The 19,845-nt window shown below is 36.5% G+C and overlaps 1 protein-coding gene across 1 annotated transcript in view; it reads right to left on the bottom strand.

Moving 5' to 3' along the window:
* The window catches only part of KLHL4 (kelch like family member 4), a 35,936-nt gene continuing 17,023 nt past the window's right edge, over window positions 933–19,845 (bottom strand). Inside the window, exons 2-11 of the mRNA XM_021405814.1 lie at window positions 17,344–17,517; window positions 16,812–16,948; window positions 14,942–15,138; window positions 12,245–12,457; window positions 11,595–11,781; window positions 8,379–8,603; window positions 6,637–6,799; window positions 4,031–4,243; window positions 3,009–3,180; window positions 933–2,532 (exon numbers count right to left, since the gene is read on the bottom strand). Coding sequence (XP_021261489.1) covers window positions 2,473–2,532; window positions 3,009–3,180; window positions 4,031–4,243; window positions 6,637–6,799; window positions 8,379–8,603; window positions 11,595–11,781; window positions 12,245–12,457; window positions 14,942–15,138; window positions 16,812–16,948; window positions 17,344–17,517 — 1,741 coding nt within the window. The 3' untranslated portion in view covers window positions 933–2,472. The remainder of the gene's footprint in view (window positions 2,533–3,008; window positions 3,181–4,030; window positions 4,244–6,636; window positions 6,800–8,378; window positions 8,604–11,594; window positions 11,782–12,244; window positions 12,458–14,941; window positions 15,139–16,811; window positions 16,949–17,343; window positions 17,518–19,845) is intronic.

The following is a 19,845-nucleotide window of genomic DNA, read 5'->3' on the forward strand; positions in this document are numbered from 1 at the left end:
GTCTCAGGCCTGTGAGCAACATGAAGTCCAGATGTCCAAGTGCACATAGAAGTACATTTTTTTTATAAAAATTCAGGCTGTACAGGCTCTGAGCAACATAATCGAGCTGTAGGTTTCCCTGTTTATAGCAGGGGAGTTGGACTGGAAAGCCTTGGAAGGTCTTTTCCAGCTCAAACAATTCTATGATTCTATGGAATTTTTATTTTAGAATTTTAAAAATGAGCACAGAGTGTCAGAGCTTTCCAAAGAAGGGAAAAATAAACGATGTTGTAGTGGTTACTTAAAGCAGTGATGTGTTCTAAGAGAACATGAGGAAAGCACAACTTCGAGCCTGAATGGTGAGCAGCAGTGCTGCTCTGCCTCTGGTTGCCAAGTATTTATTCATGTAAGAGTACAAATGGCTGTGCCATGACTAGAGCAGCAACGACAGTGATTAGGGCACAGAAGAGTTTGTTTCTTGTTGATATTTTAAAGTTAACATCTGCTATGAAAAAATATTCCAGGTAGCTGATCAGCCAGGTTCCCTGTATGGGAAGAGAGAAAGACTGAAGTAACCTGTTGTGCACAAGTATGATGGAAGGTGAATAATGCTTAATGACTGTGTGTGGATAATGACAAGTATGTGGAATCATTATTTCTGAGATCCAAGCAGTCAAACAGCTCCACAAGCTGCCTGTGGTAGTGGTGGCTAGTTTTGGCTCAGAGAAAGAAAGGAGAAAAATAACCAAAACAATGGCAACAAACAACAAAAGACCCCAAACTTCTAGCAATTAAGTCTTGTTAAATTGAAGGTAAATTGTAATTTCTGTGGAGCAGATGCACTGAGGAGAATTATGCAGAATCATGTTCTTTTGGACCGTAAAAAATGATACTTCTGTTTTCTGTTCTTGAGATGCACAGTAAAAAGGCAAAGTTGTTAAAACATAATTAAATTTTCTTAGCAGAGAAAGTTAAGTTTATTTTGATGTAGCATGCTTTGTATAAACATAATATTTAAAGTTAAAAATGTTTTTTTCTTTTTATAAATATGCTTATGAGATTTCATTTTTAGAAGGGTTCAATATGATAAATATTATATATTTGTTAAAATACCATATTGCTGAATTCTGGAAAGACATTCCATCAGGAAAGTTAGTCACATAGTCATGTCTTCAGGGAGATTTCATTTCTGTTCTGAAGTTTCCAATACTGACAAAACAACAATGTAACAAACACTGAAATAGTTACTGTCCAGTAGCGTGCTTTACAGCATAGGATATCTTACATACATTCTTCTTCTAAAGTAAACTTACAGCATTTGAAATTATAAAAAATGAAATTACAGGAAAAAAAATCAAAACTTCACTAAAAATTGGCACACAAAAAGAAAACCTCATGCAGGTAGAATATTCATTTATCATCTCAAAACATGAGCATGCTTATATTAAGGATGTAGATTGTTGCACAGTGCATGTGATTTTCTACTGTACATGACAAAGCTGGTAATCTTCAGCTGAGATCAAAGATTGTCATATCAATATGATATAAAAATTTCTTTTTGTAAGTTATATTCAATGAATGCAATTCTATGATTTTTTCATAAATTTAGTGCATGGTGATTATTCCAAGAATAGCCAAGTAAGTTTAATACTAACAGATGGTTAGTGGGCAAAGACAAATCCATTAATAACCTGACACACTGATTGGAATTAAAATATCACATAAGGATGCACTGTGAAAATGATTGGAAATTATATTAGTATTGTTTTGACAAAAGAGATTCTTCTGTTGGCACGTACTTAAGAAAACAAAGATACTTTATCCCTACCAGTTCTTCTACAATTCAGTAGAACATACTGCTAAAAATGGGTATTTTGCACTTTACTACTGAATAGCGAGGAAATTCTGTGCTTCTCTTTGATTTATTACATAATTATTTTAAAGTTAATTTAGTAATCTAACTTTTGAGTCTAGAAATGAAGTTTTTTCTGCAGAGAATATTCTGTTGCCAAAATATATTTGAGGTCCAGTGTTTCCTTCTCTGCAGTTTTCAATTGAAGGTATTTCTATTTTATTCATTTTTATTTACTTAAAATACAAAATCTCTTTAGAAACATTAGCATTACTGCTAACATAAAAAAGAAAAAAAGGTTTATGAAATCTTATACATCCATTTATCACCTTACTACTGCATTTTATAAATAACAGATAAATTTCCATATCAAACCTGAAGCATTTAAACATATTATCTAATTTTTATGTGTTAGGCATTAAAAAATAATTCACTTTTTCAAAATTATCTGATTTTTGCAGTGCAGGAAGACTCCAGTCTTGTGCTCTATTATCATAATGACCCCGAGATAATTATTCTCTATGATGAAGGACTGTTAGGATGTTTATAGTCTGTGCTGCCTTCTAGAAACATTTCCTCTCTTCCTGATGCAGTTTTCATGAAACTCCACTCACAGATCGGTTTCACGTTACGTATGGACATCATGGCAACTTCACAACAACAACACATGCTCCAGCCCTTCCAATATTGACAGGAACTTCCTTAAAAACAAAAGAAAAGTAAAAAAGGAGGAAACACTTTTAGTAGGCTTTTATGGGCAAGACTAGAATAAATTACTTGTAGATTAAAAGGAAAGCAATTTTGTTGCTCAAAAAATAGATTTAACTAGAACTGTGAAAAGAGTTTGAGGTTTTTGAAAAAAGTGTTTTGCAGCTGCTGAGGAGTATTGGGGTGTAGGCTGGTGGTGTTGCTTTTAGTTATTGTAAAAGACTTCCATATCTTTTGATCCAAAACCATGGACTGCGTAGCTACAAAAGGATATTGACAGTTTTAATGTATTCTTATCGTCTCAATGTTAATGGTGTTAAAAGTGAAAAGCTGAAAGTGCCTCCAGTAGAGGGCATTGCTGACAAAGGCATTGCAGATCTAATAACACTTGGTAAAGAAGCACTCCTTTTTGCAATGCAATCATTTTTGCTTTGCCTGTCCGGATAGGTCTCTTGCTATTTTTAGTTACCTCTGTCCACTCGTTATTTTGAGCATCATAGGACTCCACAGTGTCCAGGTATGTGTGACCGTCATAGCCGCCAACAGCGTATAGTCTGTCCCCTAGAGGACAAATTCCAACAGCATCCCGAGGTACGCTCAAGGGAGCCACTGTTGTCCAAGTATCTGTTTTAGGGTCATACCTAAAATGTTTTATGATCAAAATTAGAAAAAAATACATTGTAGAAATACATTGATATTTCAAATTTTAAAAGGTGATACTTACTACTTTTCTCCTGTATGAGAGTTTATCTTATGTTATGAACTAGGATAGAGAATTGTGAGGAATAAGATTAAATTGTTTTTTTAGCCACTAGAGGGATCTTCGAACCCTTATTTTCACTTTGATACAGTATGCATTTCTATCAGATTAACAATCGCTATGTTTTGAACATAGATGAAGCCTGAGGGAATGATACCACAGCAGCAGCGGAGTCAGAAAAGTTAATTTCAGTGCATTTTTTTCTTTCTATGTAAAGGTTATTGTTTTCTGTTTCTTATCATAACTAACATTTCCAGAAAACTTCACCACAAAATAAACTGATCTCACAAACTAAGTTAATCTTATAACTCATAATCTTAAGCAAAATTTGTGTCTTACGTAGTTTTTATCATGTTGGACAATATCAGCCAAACTGTTGGAGGAAGAGACAATTGAAAAGTATTTTGTTCCTATGATATATGAGAGATGTAGCCCAAAGCTGGATTTTGGCACCTGAGAAATACAAATTCCCATGCTGAGTTCATCTTATTGTTGGGTTATCTTAACGCACCCTCAGTCAGTTCCAATAGTTGTGAGAACAAGGAGAAAATCTCACGTGGGAGTTAGTTGTTTTGTTAGCAGAAAACCATTGCACATCAGTTCTTATGCTCAAAAATAGTATTCTAAAAAGCATAATATGTTAAACCAAGGTAATGTTCCGATTTTGAATAGATTTTCCTTGCTGCATTTTTGTGTTTCCTGAAATGTTTAAAAAAGAAAAATGTCCTTACCTTTCTACGCAGTCGGAAAGTCGAGAACAGTGGTTGGATGCAGGTGCATCGTGACCTCCCACAGCGTATAAAAACCCATTGTACGTTGCAACACCAACACCACCTCTTCTCTTTGACATCGAAGCACATAGGCTCCACTTGTTCGTATGTGGATCAAAACATTCCATTGATTTTAAGCAGGAGCTCCCATCTCGTCCACCAACAGCGTATAATCTGGGATAATTACCCAGGAAGACAAACAATTTAAGTCGTTTAAATAAGAATATTTTATTAACTTCATATAGACCACTTTAAAATTCCCAGTATGCCTAATATTTGCTCTCTGACCACTTTGCTCTGGAACTTTCTCTGCACAACGGGTTTTTCATGCTGTATTTTCTTGATTTTGCAATGTAGTTTCAAGCAATCAGATATGAAAATTAAGATTAAAAGTCTGTCAGCTTATTTAAATGTTGAGGCATTGATGAAATTTAATTGAGGAGTACTACATATGTTTGTAGCACAGTTGGAATGTTTTCTTTGGCAGTCTTAAGAGGTATTTGACATTAAGCAATTTCCTATACCATTAATACATAAAGAAAACTTCAATACTATCATTATGTTTCAAATACTTATGTCAAAATTAAATTAAGTATATTTTCGTCAGTGTTTGTATTTAAGAAAATCTTTAGGACAGAATTACCTTACAGATATGACTCCTTGTCTCTTCTTCATTAAAGGCACTTAGCAAACTACTGGAGATTCAAACCAGCTGTTGTTGAAACAATATATGACATATATTGGGAAATGGTGGAAATCCTCATTAAGAAGCACTTTGTGACTCTTTGTCAATCAATTTTTAAAAGTCTGAATTTATTTTGTATTTCAAGCTAGCTTGGGTGCTGCTAGACTGTGATAGTATACATAGTGGGTGTAATAGATGTGTTCAGATGCTGACTGTGCCAACTGTTCAGGTCCTTTTCCCACCCTGGCCACTACTTACTGCCATGACATAGAGTTGATTTACTGCAACTAATTAGAGACCTAAGGAACACCTCAGCTTGTCCCGAGTGAGTGACCCAAATCCACTTAGTTGAATTTTGTTTAAGATGTACTTGTCTTTCTCCAGTGACTGGGAGAGGTTGTAGACTGCTCTGATGTATTATTTCAAAACAAAAATCTTGACTTCTAAAGCAATACAAAGATTTTAGTTCTGTCTTCTAATGTTTGTGAGTTGAACACAGGCTTGAATCCTGTTGTGCAGTTTGTTGCTTGGCCCATAAAAAACTTGCGAATGGGATTTGTTTTCTTTTCATACCTTACCCTTAAATACAGGCTACTTGTTTACATAGCTTTCACAGAGAGAGGAAATCACTGACTTTTTTCAAATATTTTTTTTCCCTAACGTACCCGGGATCATCTAAAAGATCTAAAAAAACCTTGTCGCATTGCCTGAGGAGGAAAGCACATATTCCTTATTGATTGATGTTTTCAGCAGACCTTTTATTTGTCAGAAATGTTGCCTCACTGAAACTATGTGTTTTCTAGTGGGATTGAATACAAAAAATATGGCATGCTGTAGGGAAACAGAAAGAGGAGAAGCATTTTGCTCAGCTAGACTGCAGCAGTAGCACTGCATGATGGACATTTGAGTTTGGCTTCCCCTGCTATGCCAGTGATTACATCACTGAGCTAACAGACGTGATTTAAGCCAGGCAGGAGACAGGGTGTATCGGGAGAGATTGAGAACAGAGTCAGGATCGGGCTGGATTTCCTCTTTGACAAAGTGGTTTCCTGCACATCCCTGTGAAAGGCACCCACAGGAATTTCTAGTGAAACTTATGCTGAGAGCATTTCCTCCGGGATACAACAGGGACTTGGACAGACAGGTCTACCACTCTCAGATTTTTGAGTAAATGTTGAAAGTCATGTCATGTTCTATTGCAAAAGCTTGGTTTTTGTATATGAAGAAGATTTATGTTTGCAAATATCTGACATCTTTATTTCTACTCTGTATCCTTCTCTCTCATAAATCACTGGAATTTAAGAAGTGAACAGGAAAGCCAGTGATAAGGTTTCAGGGTAAACGCAATTTCCTGCATACAACTGTTCTGAGCCCCTACAAACTCTGCACTAAGAGGCTTTCTACCTCAGACTGCAGTAAGAGGGAGTATTGGCTCAAGCTACACTTTCCAATGTAACCTGAAGTTTTTTTACCAGGCTTTCCTATTTCCAGCACCAGATGACTTTGCTGAAGAGGGAAAAGTTATTTCAAATGGTGCTTCCTTCGATATATTGATTTCAAAATGCAAACATAAATTTGGATTTTTTTTAAGGTATTTGATCAGCACGTTCCCTAAGTTATAGTCCAGGTAAAATTCTGATAGGCATATAATAATATTTTCAAATTGCTTTAAGTGGAAATATGTTTAAAACATGGCTGCAAGTTTGAAAACAATTTAATACATAATAGAGGAAAAGCTTTTTCTTATTTTTGTGCATTACATTTTCTCTTTGTTTTCTTTTGGTGATTAATTACTGTAAGATTGAAAAGGAAATATAAGAAACTGCATTTTCAAGGAAGGAAGTAAATGAAAAAGCAAAGAGAGTTTTTCCTGTTGACATACTTGCTGTTTAACGCTGCAACCCCTACAGTGCTTCGGGGGGTGGACATGCTAGCAACATAATTCCATTGTCGGGCTTGAGGGTCCCATCTTTCTACAGTGTTCAGGTAACTCCAACCATCATGGCCACCAACAGCATACATTGGTCCTTCCAGCATTGCTACTCCTTAAAGAATAGAATTAGGGACAGATTACTGCATCTAATAATTTCAGTGACTAATAGAGTATTAACTTCTCGCTTTAATTGCCTGTATACAGATAAGCAATTTCAGCTGGTATTAAGCTATCTAAAAGCTGCCTTGTCATTAAAAAGAATAAACAAAGATAAACAAAATATTTTGTATACAGTATTTTTCAGAATAAGCATTATCTTTTGTCTAAAGATCAGAAGAAAGCTGCTTTAGTTCTGATGTTTTCTCCCAATTCTGTTGACCTTGTTCTGAATCAAATCTGCACCTCTACATGAGAAACAGTGCTAGTCTTTTAAAGAAAAGAATGAGCCAGACAACGAAAAAACTGTCCAGAGCAACAGGCTACCTATCCCTTCCTTGCAGCCAGCTGAAGCTGTGTAGTCCCACCAGCATGACGCCAAAGTGGATGGCAGCTGGCTTGCCTCACTGCCTGTACTGCACTGTAATGTTCTAATGCTTGTGAGTGGAACACACTTCTCAGTAAAAGCTGGCTTGTCTGTGTTGTCCTTGAGGCACAGGAGAGTGAGCTTGGCTGTCTATGCAAAGCTGTCTGTGAACATATCCTGTGTTATTTACCATCCTCAGCAAGAGATGCCCCTTCTCTTTGGGGAGCTGCTGCTGTCACTGATCTTTGCTCCCTGTTAAATAAGGCAAAATGTTGGAATTTGGCTGCTTAGAAGTTTTCTAAATCCATCTTTTTAGGTCTAAATATACATGGCCTAATTTTTTTTCAAATGTGCTTAACTTTCTTCAAAATCACATTGAAACTAATGGGACCTGTAAGTGTAAGGCAGCTTTGCAAATTGGGCTGATACGCAGTCAGAAGCCTGACTCTGGGCTCTCAGACTTCACTACAGCGACCTACTTGTCGGCTAGAATTATGCCTCTGCATGGAGACTTCATTCTGTTTTGCCTTGTCCTTCTTAATATTATTTGTTTTTCAGAAACCATATTCCTTCCTATAGTCTCCTCAATGTTAAACTTATTTTTTATTGTTCCAGATGTATACTCTAGATTTCATATTCATTTTATTAATTTACCATGAATAATATTAGGATTACTGGGCAGTAAAAACCATAGGTGTCAAACTATGGTTGTGCACTCTAAAACCTGTAATTTCAACATTAAAAATAGTGAAGTTGTACTAATTTTGTTATAGCACTGTTTTCTTCAACGTGAGTAACTCTCTAATCTGATTTTCAGAGGCATTAGGTACCGATGAGCTTAAGTCATTATTTTCAAAAGCTGAAAATCAGATTGTTTCTGTATTGGAAACATACACCTTGGCAACTAAATTGGATGAAGAGTTGATTATTCTCCCTATTTCTTGTATTCCGGAATTTTATGAAAGCAAAATTAACCCTGGAAGACCACTATAATTTAGGTGAATACTAATAGATACAGCTTTCATAAAATTATGTCAATGGCCAAATTTGTCTTTGAAAAATATTTTCTGCAAATATTGCTGCATTCTAGTAAAGGCTTAAAAAAGTTGTCAATCAGAATGAATCTGTTTATGATCCAAACTATTTGCAAAGAAGCAGCACCTCTTACCTAGGCCATGTCTGTGTGTTGACATAGGAGGCATTATAGTCCAGACTTTGGTGATAGGGTTGAAACATTCAACAATATTGGAGGTTTTCAGACCATCTCTTCCTCCCACAATGTAGAGTTTGTTGTCAATTACTGCAACTCCAAACTGTAATCGTCTGCCATTCATGGTACCAATTTGTATCCAGCTATTAGTCCTGAGGTCATACTTTTCAATTGTAGTGGTGCCTGTTAAAGACAGTAGCATGATACAATATGATACAGTATGAGGCAGCCTTGGACTGATCACTATCCAGCAGTCAGTAGTTGATCCATTTTGATACATACTGGAATAGGCTCCCCAGGGAGGTGGTTGAGTCACCATCCCTGAATGTGCTTCAAAACCGTTTGGATGTGGTGCTCAGGGACATGATTTAGTGGTGGGCTGTTAGAGTTTGGATAGTATGGTTAGGTTGTGGTTGGACTTGATGATTTTGAAGGTCTTTTCCAACCTGAACCTGAATATGATTCTACACTATTAAATTGTAGAAGATGGAAATTCTGTACTTGGACCTTTGGTACATCTCCCTGAGAACTTCAGTTACAAAGAGTGAACGTAGTGGGGCATCTGTATGAATTGCATGCGTATATGATTGTCAAACAGATGGGAATAAACCACTGATAGGAAGATGCAGAATTACAGCTAATTATTTAGCACAGAAAAATTGTAGATAATTTAAATCTGTCACTCATTTAAGTAGTATGAGGGTAGTTGGTTTATTTGTTCTTAATTCTTTATGAGTATGGTACCTCACAACTCTATACTTGTTAATCATGTTTTTGCCTTAATTAGTAGTGCTCCCCAAAACTGAAAGTATATCCATGAATCTGCCTGCTTCACTTTGGATGTTTTCCTTAGTGCAGTGGGGGCAGGCAGAAGGCTGATGTGTGTGAGTGCACGTTTGCCTTCCACAGGCAGCTTCTCTGAGGTTCACCTATGCAGCCTTGCAATAACTACTTGTCTGCTGTAATATGTAAGCTGCATTTTCAGTTTTTTCAGGTCATTGAACTTCTGGTCATGGTTTTACTGGAGCTATTCATAAGGCCCCAACTCCCTGCCATTCAAAACTGACACTTTTCCATCTGCTGGCTCCTGTCAGTCACACTCAGCTGCTGTAATTGCCCCCGTGAGAGCTGATTTAGCACAGGGGGAAACGGTGGAGCTACTGCTGAGGCAGGAAGAGGCAATTGCCAGTTGCACACGCAGCACGCTCTGGAGCTCAACTTCAGCACAACTGAAGGCAACCAGATGAGAAAAACAGAGCTGATTTCCTGCCTGCTCCTTGACTGAGATTTGTAACTAGAGAAATCATATTTTGAGGATTACAATAGGCAGTTTGTGGATAAATGGTTTGGGACTACAGAACAAGCATGCAGTAATGCAGTAAAGAAAGACAGTTTGCTTTAGAGATGTTTTCCCTAGTAAAGTCTGCTGTAGGTCAGCTGCTATACTCAACAAATCTAGTGAAACAAGAGCTTATTTGATATGTATGTTTGTTTGTTTTCCCTCTACGTGCCTTTCCAGATAAATAGATTGGATAAGAATCTACCTGATCCATCTGCAATAAAAGAAATTTAATTCTGAGATTCTGAGCAACTCTCAGGGCAAACTCTGTTTGCTCTCCTTTGCTTTGATTCTGTCTCATTTACTTTATGCTAATATCTGAGTGCCCCAAAGTTCTCAGCTTCAAAAGAAGTATCTCACATACTAAGAAAAAAAAAAAGACTAGAAAAATATATTAAGGTGTACAGTGTGTTCATACCCTGTAGGCTGTAATTTTTACAGAGGCTTGAAAGTAGGTTTCGAAAGTTAATGTAGTTTAGGCACATTCACATTTTTTTTTAAATACTAGCCCAAAAGTGGTGCTTTGATCTTCTCCTGATCATTTGAAGTTGAGATTTGACTTCATATACCACCTGAGATAAGCACAAAGCCAAACCTGGCACTCCCTGAGAGTTCTTGTTTTCTTTATCACAGAAAGCACATTATAGCCAGAGGTTCCATTCTTCCCTTCTCAGAGATGTTCTTCCAGTGCCTCACAGTCCCTTAGGTTCTGTTTCCTTTATCTTATAGTCCAGCTCAGGCTGAAGGTATGAGTCAGAGATATAGAGGACAGCAGGGAGGAGAGGAAGTGCTGTTCTTAACCATCAAAAGGCAAAAGTTCAAACAGCTGGCGTTACTCCAAGGTAATAAGTAGAAGAGGCACCAACAGGAAATGAAGATGTTGACTGAAATAGCCTGTTCTTTGTATAATCTTTACTGAGAAAACCTATTACAAAATTTTATTCCCAGTTTTTATAGTTTAAAGGTAATTTTGAGTTCCTGGTTATTTTATGTAATTCATAAATAACCAGTATTGATAATAAAATACACTAGTTGCTATGGCTTAACTTCATTTTTCTAAATTGTCATGAGAATGAATGTTTTTTCTCTTCGTGTGGTGACAGCAATGAACACACAGTTTGTATTTAACTTGATTGCAGAGGGTAGTAAGGTAGCACCGCATAGGAAACATTAGTCATCAGGAACTTTTTCCAAACCATGAAATGGATTAACTTCTCTGACTCTATTAATAGTGAATTTGCACAGCTAGAAGTAATGCTGTTCAGCAAGTTACTAGACTTTGAACTAATTACAGTTCTTTGGCACCGAGCAATGGAGTCCTGTAGAAAATAATTTAATATACTTCCTACTAAATGGACTAGTGTAATTTGTAAAGCTGTGGAAGGGTTGCAGTTGTGAAAATCAAATCATAAAAACTGGAATATATCTATAACATTTAGCTTTCAGCTACAAACCTGAAGAAAACTGTGTGGTCCTGAAAAAACAGCAGGGTTCTAAAATAACGCTAAATATTTCTTGAAATATTTTAAATGTTATGTTTTTTTCTGGTTTGTAAAGTCAAACTATGCACAACTTCTTACAAAATTCTGAATTTTAAGATCACTATTTGAATCAAGCTTCTCTTGTCTGAACTTCAGGCTGTATGCATATTATTTAGAAACAAGATTCTTACAAGAAGGAAGAATATCTGATGAATGAGATTGATTTCTACAATTTTTCCCTCTTTTTCCACCCTGAAATTGCTGTTTGCCTAACAAAAACTTTTCTATAACTGTCATATATTTTCTGGGTGTCTATAATACAATTAATCAGAACAATTAAATATCTAAGCTTACCTTTAGTGGCATCCATACCTCCTACAGCATAAAGTGCACCCACTGTAGACTTCCTAGGCTTTGTTCGAGGGCTCTGCATCATGGACCGTCTTTCTGGTAGGAGATGGTACTTCATAGCCTCCATGAGAAGTTTCTGGCATTCTAGGTCGTCTGCAAACATTGGACTATTTTCTAGATCGGCTAGTAACTAAGAAATGAAAAGTGATGATCTTATGTGTATCTAAATCATTAAAAGTTGGATGTACTTTACTTACTAAAGTCTATGTAGCTACAAACGTAGGTGAAAGTACTACGTTGTACTACTATAGTACAACGTACTACTATAGTACATAGTACTACTATGAGAAAGAAATGCTGTACTTCCAAGATACCATGAAACTGACACATTTATAAAGGTAGTTGTGAGCACAATAATTACATTTACTTTTTGCTTCTTTCTTTACAAATAATAATCATACCTATTATGGAGTTAACAACAAAAAAAAAATCCCACATCGAGAAACAACAAATCAGAAGCAAGAAGAAGCACTTCTCTATAGGTTGGGGGTTTTTTTGTTGTTGTTTGGTTTGGTTTTTTTCTGTCTAAATGATGCTTGAGACAAAAATTTCAGTTTATTGTCAAGGCCCCTGTTAGCCCTTCACTTCCATACCTGAGGGGGAAGTAGAGGCAGTCTGATATAAGATAGAAGCATCCCTAGGTCTTGTTGCCGGTTTTGCAAATCATGTCTCACCCACATCATTAATGCCTGGAATATAACTTCCTCATCTGGAACATTGATGTCATCGCTAGACAGGAGTTTTGCAATCTCATTAGCAGGAAGTAAAAGAAATTCCTGGTTTTTAATAACTTCTGTGAAATGTTCCTAAAAAGAAAAACAGATTTCAATGCATTCATGATTTTAGCATCTTGAACTAACCTTTTCTTAAGTAATATAGTCTTTGCATGTACTCTATTTCTGTTTTGTTCTAGGGTTAGGGAAATACGGTATATATTCTATAATTCATGGAACCCCCTTCTACCATTTAAGGGAGACTGGTTTCTCTTTGAAGCCTTGGTCTTGTAGGGCTGAACAGTGATCAACTTCACCACTACCGTGCTTACAGCTGCAGTTGGCAGGCTTCCTGTTGGTATGTCCTGGAAGGATTTGCTACTGGCAGTTTTCACCATCAGTGTTATCTTAGCACTGCAGCTTAATAGAAATGCAATTTGAAGATACATGGTGTATCTTATGAATGCTAGTGGGTATTCAGATTAACTGTATAGCTTGCATTACAAGTGGATTTCCAAGCTTTAAACTCTACTCAAATTTGCAGTTCTTTGCTGTGCCCGGTGCTGACTGTATGTCTCTACTCTGAAGTAGAAAATGGAGGGAAATTAAACTCACTTTTCTGATAGTACTTCTGGGGCAGCTGAAAGTTGGATGAATCTTGAGAAAGTGGTCTAAGTCCACAATCTACTACTGTGATAAAATAACCAACTCTAGACATGACCACGAATATGGAAATAAATGTTTTGTTAGCTGTTTTTTGAAGTTACATGCAGAGAAATGCATGTTGGAATTTGCCCGTATTTGAAATAATAGTTTCCATTTATGTTCCTGGAAGAAATATGTAGAAACCAGAAATAGGGCAAATAAAGAAATTTTAGTAACTGATGTTTGTATTATTTATTTTCAGTAGTCTATTAGCTTTCTGCAACTCTTTAGAAGAGAACTCCGTATGTAAATATAGAAGTATCAGTGATTAAAGAATATGTTAACTTTTCTGTGCTATGCACATCCTGCTTTAATATTTTGTGACATTCAGAGAATAAGAACAGGAAGGCCAGTCCACATTTAGTTACAAATATAATACAAGATGTTTATCAGAACAAGGTCTATCTGCATGTAAAGTTACTAGGCAGGAAACCGTTAATACTTTGCTCAATGGCTGAAGTAGATGAAGGGAAAAGATTCCTTTGTGTCTGTTTTTGTTGAATGGATGTGGTGTTTATATCTTATCTTCTGAAAGTGTTTAAATGTTACTAGTTCATTTGGATGATTCTATATTTACAGTACATCTTTATAGTCTTTTCCCTCATGCAAACATTTTCAAGTGGTTGAGGCTGGCCCAACACAAAATGGAATGTTTTATTTATCCACTTCCACAATGATTTGTGTGCATGCATTGGTACAATCTCTGTTCTCCAATATCTTTTGAAAATCAGCTCAGAAATCTGGTCTGTGAATTTAAAATGGTTAAAGTTAAGACCCATGTGGCTGGGACTTGTGGGACAAAAGCGGTAGCAGAGGGGGGAATTTCCTGTTTTCAGCTGAGGATATAATGGTATGGAGCAGCAAGGACAATGCTGTTATGTAGGGCTTGAGTGAACCTTGTAGCTTCAAAGCTCTTTTTCAAACTTTAAAATATAAAAGAAATCTAGATTGCTGCTGAGCAAACCATTCATTAGTATGACAGGAAGGAGCACAACCAGTGCCCTCAATCTGCACATGCCACTCTCATTTACTTCATCATGTGGAAGTGTGCAGTGTCTTCCTGGAATGCTCTCAGCATTATGAAGCCTCTAAACTGGTTTTGACATACTGCACTAATATTTCAAGCATAAAGCTGCCATGTGTCTCCTAACAAGGAGTTCTTTTTATATCCATTTAGCTGTGGCAGTTGCTATTCTTTTTGTGTTTAAAGATGCTATAGCACATCTTGATGCCCTGAATATTTATCCCTCGATTTGGTTTCACAGCCAGCTATCTTGCTTCTGTTTCCACACTGAATATTCATTTCTCACTTTCAGCCGGAGGAGGATTATGCTTTCGTCAAGGATGTGCTTCTTTTAAGCGTTCCAAATCTTTCTCATATATTCTTTATTTTGGGTTTTTTTGTGTGTATGCCTCACCTAAAAATCAGCCTTGGAATTTTCTTGGTGTTGAATTAACAACATGTGAATGGGCCATTACTGTTTTCCTCTTGATGTTGTCCATGTTAAACCCCTGTTTGTTTGTTTTTTAAGAAATGCATGCCAGTCATACGAATTTAAGTTCAATAAGTATATCCTTCTCCAAGTCAAAATTCTGGAACAGGAAACATAACTGAATATTTGGTTTTCTGTGTGTGCTTTTCTGTCCTTCCAATGCTTCTGTAACAGTCACAGATCTGAAGTTTCCCATTGGAGTCTGAGCTGGGCAGAGATGTCCCCAGGTCAGGGACTGTGCCAGTGCAAGAAAAGCACAGCCACTGCATCAGCCTCAGAAAGCTGGCTCTGCTTCATAAAAGCCCATATATTTTCTGGGAGAGTATTCACACTTGTTGTTAACATTCTAATTGTAAAACAGGTAGATTCTTTAACTTACCATAGTGTATGTGTGTGCCACCTTCAGGAGCTCTGTGCAGCCCTGAGCATCTCCAAAGGAGCGGATCCCCAGGCAGTTGGAAGGATGGAGCTGCTTCATGAGGAAGCTGCAGCATACCTCAATGACCTGGGATAGCTGGAGAAGACAAGCTGCAGCTAGCAAACTTTCTATAGTGTCTTCCTTTAACTCTAGAATACCTGTGCAGTTTGCATGTAGGGAAAAAATACAAGTTTTCAGTCATTATCTTTGTAACTTTATTTACTTGAAATCTTCCCACTCCCTAATTTTTCTGTTCCTGCAAAAAAAAAAAAAAATTAAAGTGGCCTGTGATTCACAAGTTCATTTTCCTTTTATGATGAAGGAGTCTTTAAACACACCTTAAGAGACTTAAAGGATTTGGTAGATTTTGAATAAAATTACTGGAACATTTTTACTGAAACTTTAACACTATCAGATCTGATTTTACCTGAGGAAAAAAAAAGAAAAAGAAAGACAAAGAGGGGATTAGACAAAAACCTTTCCCAAAATTCATATGTGAATTTCTGAAAAATCTATCATAAATTTGTATTACACATGAGAACTTCAGTATCAATGTGTAGTAAATGCTTGCAGGAAACTGGATTTCCTCCATTATTTGTGAAATGATTATATGATGCGAGATTTTCTATGTTCATAAATAGAGTGGAAGATGTCTACTTAATTAGATCTTCCATTCTTATGCTGAGTAGATACTTCAATTCCCTAGCTGACACACAACATTAAAATGCTGTTCTGAAAAAAAGGAATTGAGTCAGGTAAACTGAAAGAGATGAAATTTAATTAGGTGGGATGATTTTTAGATACAAGTGGATAATAAGCGGCTCACCACCCCACTTCTTTGCATTTGTTCTAATCCGTTTCCTTGGGTAATTTATGTTTATTCAGTGCCTTATGCATGTTACGCAGCATTCCCTCTTGCCCGTGTTTATCCCCTTGTTTGTACCCATAAGCACTTAAAGGATCTATTTTGTGTATGGAAACTTCTGTTTCCAATCTGGATTGCAGATGGCTTATCATTCTTGAGATTTGTCTCTTTACACAACAGTCAAGATTTATGAAGTGCCTGACCTAGCAAGTGAAGAAGTCTCCTGTTTTTGACATTTATGATAATACCATTACATTAATTATATTGGAGTCTTTGTTTTAATTTAATCTTTTATTATTCTAACCCCTTTTTAAATTATGGGTATCATACAAATACTGATACATCTTCCAGCCTCCCTGTCTCGATACTTAAATTGTGCTATTCCATTCTCAAAAGCTAGCTAAGAATGTCCTGTGTGGGACTTCAGCTGAGAAGGATGCATTGACTGTTACTGGTGAAAGGTGCAAGCTGAGGAGATGGATCAGTTTGTCAGCAAATGTTCATAAAACCAGAATGTTGATTTTCTGTTTGGTTTAGTGTTAGTACTTTGTGGAGAAGTAATTTTCTCCTTTCACAAGGAAATTATGTTTTGTCACAGAACTTCATAGCTTGGAAGAGGAAAGGGCTTTGTATTTTACGTTTCAGTCTGGGGTGGCTGCCATCTTCCTGAGTAGCTTGCTAAATACCTGAATGTGCAAACATCCAGAATCAGCTGCACAGGTTTGAACGATCTGGATATTTCTGATTATATTCTGATATAAAGTACGCAGCAGTTATTTTCTACATCACTTTACCCTGCTTGGCATAGAGCAGGTAAAAGGGATTTCACAGTTCTCTGACTTGGTCTTTTTGGCTATGTAGTTCAACCCTTTGGGTCCAACAATATAGGGTTAAATTCTCAAAACTGAGGGAAGGAAAGCAGGAGATGCGTATCTGCATAGTCAGTGTGGGTGACGGAGGACTTACCTGTGTAGGCATAATGCACCAGAGCCTTCAGTGCGTCTGGGTCCACTCCCTCCATCTTGATCTCCTCTTGTTTTGCTTCACGCACATCATTAGTGAACATTGCAGCAAAATAATCAGACACTGCACTGAGAACCAACCTTGAAATAGAAGCATTTTAGGAGGACTGCAAATTACTTCCTAATGTTCATAGCAAGCATGAAATTCAGTAATATTTTATAGTAAATTGTGTGTGCGTTAGAAACATTCTCTTTACCATAGGATTTGAATCTTACATTACTGAGGGTAATTTGTAATCTACTTCTGCAGTGCTTGTGGGCAACAGGGGAAGATGGCAGTATCAGTGGATCATATTTGAACCTCGTTCTATCTGAGATAATGAATGCAAAACTCTGGTCACATCGTTTTCTTCCAACATTGGTTGATTCTCTAGTTACAGTGATTTCATTTTTAACCAGGCAGAGTAGGCATACATTTCCTTAGCATTTGAAAATGTCAGGCTTTGAAGCCATGTGAACCCAAGTGGGGCAGGTACCTGTGAGCTGGAATCTTCTGGTCTCCAACTACGAGAAGAACATCACACAGCTGTTTCTGCTGCAGATAATTTTCCATTTTGCGGAAAGTTTGCTCTGCGTGGTTTGTAGAGTGGAAGTATTCCTCAGAGCCATTGGTGTTCATGCCAAGCAGTGAGCTGCTGGTTGTGGATAGCCTGCGGCGAAAGAGCTCATGCAGTGACTGCAACCTTACAAGCTCTGATTATGCTCTTTTAAGTTTTGTTCAAAAGTCATTACAGACGCATTTACAATTATAAAAGCTCTTATGATTCTGGTCTTGCTATGCCTACTTACGTTTGTTTCAGTTTGGTATTTTCAAGTTTTCATTTGTAAGACTGCCTATAAATTCTAAGGTCAAAGAAGGAAAAGTTATTGTACTGAGGTGGTGCTACTGAGTTTTCTATTTCCTACTCATTCTTTGTCCAGGATGCCCCATGATAAATGCAGCCTGCTGACCATTCACAGACAGAACATGCAAATAACAAACCTGTTTTACCTAAAATAGCTTGTGGAATTAAAGTTTGGATATAACGTTTCTTTAGGTCTTATTTCTGTTTCCTTCATGCTTTGTATGAAATGAGAACAAATCAGAAGACAATCTGACAACTGACATATAATTCTAGACAAACTACCGAGCCAAAAACGGATGAAATTAGTACAATATATTGCCTTTAGAACCTGAATGCAAATAACAAACTAATTCCTTGTCTTTTCAAGGAAACGTACGTTATATTCTTCCCACTACAGAACTCTTAGCTTTCCCACTTATAAATGCTCATAAAAACTATATACATGATATCTTTTAAGACATCGTTCCTTAGTGCCTTTTAATATGGATCGTGTTGTAGATTGAAATATTTTTGATGCTTTCTTTGAGAAGCTCTTTTTCTGCCTGTTTCTTGTAAGATAGCAGTGTATCCCTTGATATGCATCTGTATCACAAATGCTACAGTCCGCAACACTATTTTACTTCTTCTAGACACTTATAAAAAATGTTTTCTCAGCTTGTAATATCATCTCAGTTTACGATATCTCAACTTATAATATCATGTACTGTTAAAACCTAAAGCACCTGTTTGTTTTTAAATTGCAACGCCTGTGGGAGCTTGTCTTTGATACTGTCAATGCATATTCATAAGCACAGCAGAGATAAAATCTCTTCATGAAATTAACCACAATTTTAGACTATGCTCACGATTGAACATTTAGTTCAGAAAATACTGAAATTAATATGAGTGAATCAGTAGGGTAATCAGAAAATATAAATAAATTAGATCATTTATTTTCAAAGATTGTGCATAATTAAATATTTAATTGGGATTCAAGGGAAACAAAAATCACGTGTAATCTCGGATTGTGACACAGTAGAGTCTTTTATTCCCTCTGTGTTATAGAAAAGTTATTGAACATCAGTGCTTTTCAGACTGCTATGGAACAAAATCAGAGTTAGTATGACTGCTGTATGTCTAGGTTTTTCTAGATCTTTTTTTCTATCTTAAAATCCATCATTATGAAAGTCTTCAGATTTTCATATCAAGTCTACAGATGTCCCCCAGTCCACTTGCAACATGGCATTTTTGGGGTACTGATATTTCTAAAGCCCTCAGGTCCAAGTGCATGTGTTGCCTTTCCAGTGCACTAGAGAACTGAGGCCTGAATCTGCAAAACTCACTGGATATGTATCACTGATGGTCTGCACAAACATATTATTTCTGGTGTAACTGAGGTATGTCAGTCCTAAATTACATATACATGTATGTATGTCACCTGAGGATCTGAAGAGCGGATGCATCTCAAACCCTCTGACTTGCACATGTGCATGCATATTTCTCACTGCGTAAACTCAGATTATTTTACTAACATATTAAGACATTCCAAGTCAACACAAAAAACTCTAGCTTTCTTTTGAAGCTCTTCGCTACAATTTCAAACCCATTTTCTTTCTTTCTTTCTTTTTTAAGAAAAAGGGGCAAATCAAGTTCACCTATAACATGTATCCTTTGTATTTTGTAGCTTACAAAAATTAATTTGTTTCAGTTTAATGACTATACTTTTTGTTTCTTTTTCTTCAGTGCTTCATTGAAAGTGAAAAAGCTGAAAAATTGTATTATATGCTCATTAGTTTTGCATCAACTATTGGATGCCAACTTCATACTCTGTGACATTCTTGTTTTGCTGTTTATCTCTTAAGCTTTCTTCACACTTCAACATTTTTTTTCCAAACATATTTTGTTTCAGACTCATTCTATCCACTTCGAGTACTGTATTTTAATATGTATTACATTGCTCTTATCCTTAATGTGTCAGAATTCAGCCAGAGTAATACTCGTTCATCCCTATTGCAAATGCATGGTACCAGTTTCTTGAAATTAGTAATTTCCAATAGAATGTATGCATTTGTGAGTAGAGCAGTCATTTTCAAGCAGCAAAGATTTTAAAAGGGACTTAAAGTCCAATTATTTTATTCAGTTCTGGGTATTTTT

Source organism: Numida meleagris, chromosome 8 (assembly GCF_002078875.1).
Source record: "Numida meleagris isolate 19003 breed g44 Domestic line chromosome 8, NumMel1.0, whole genome shotgun sequence".
Lineage (NCBI taxonomy): Eukaryota > Metazoa > Chordata > Aves > Galliformes > Numididae > Numida > Numida meleagris.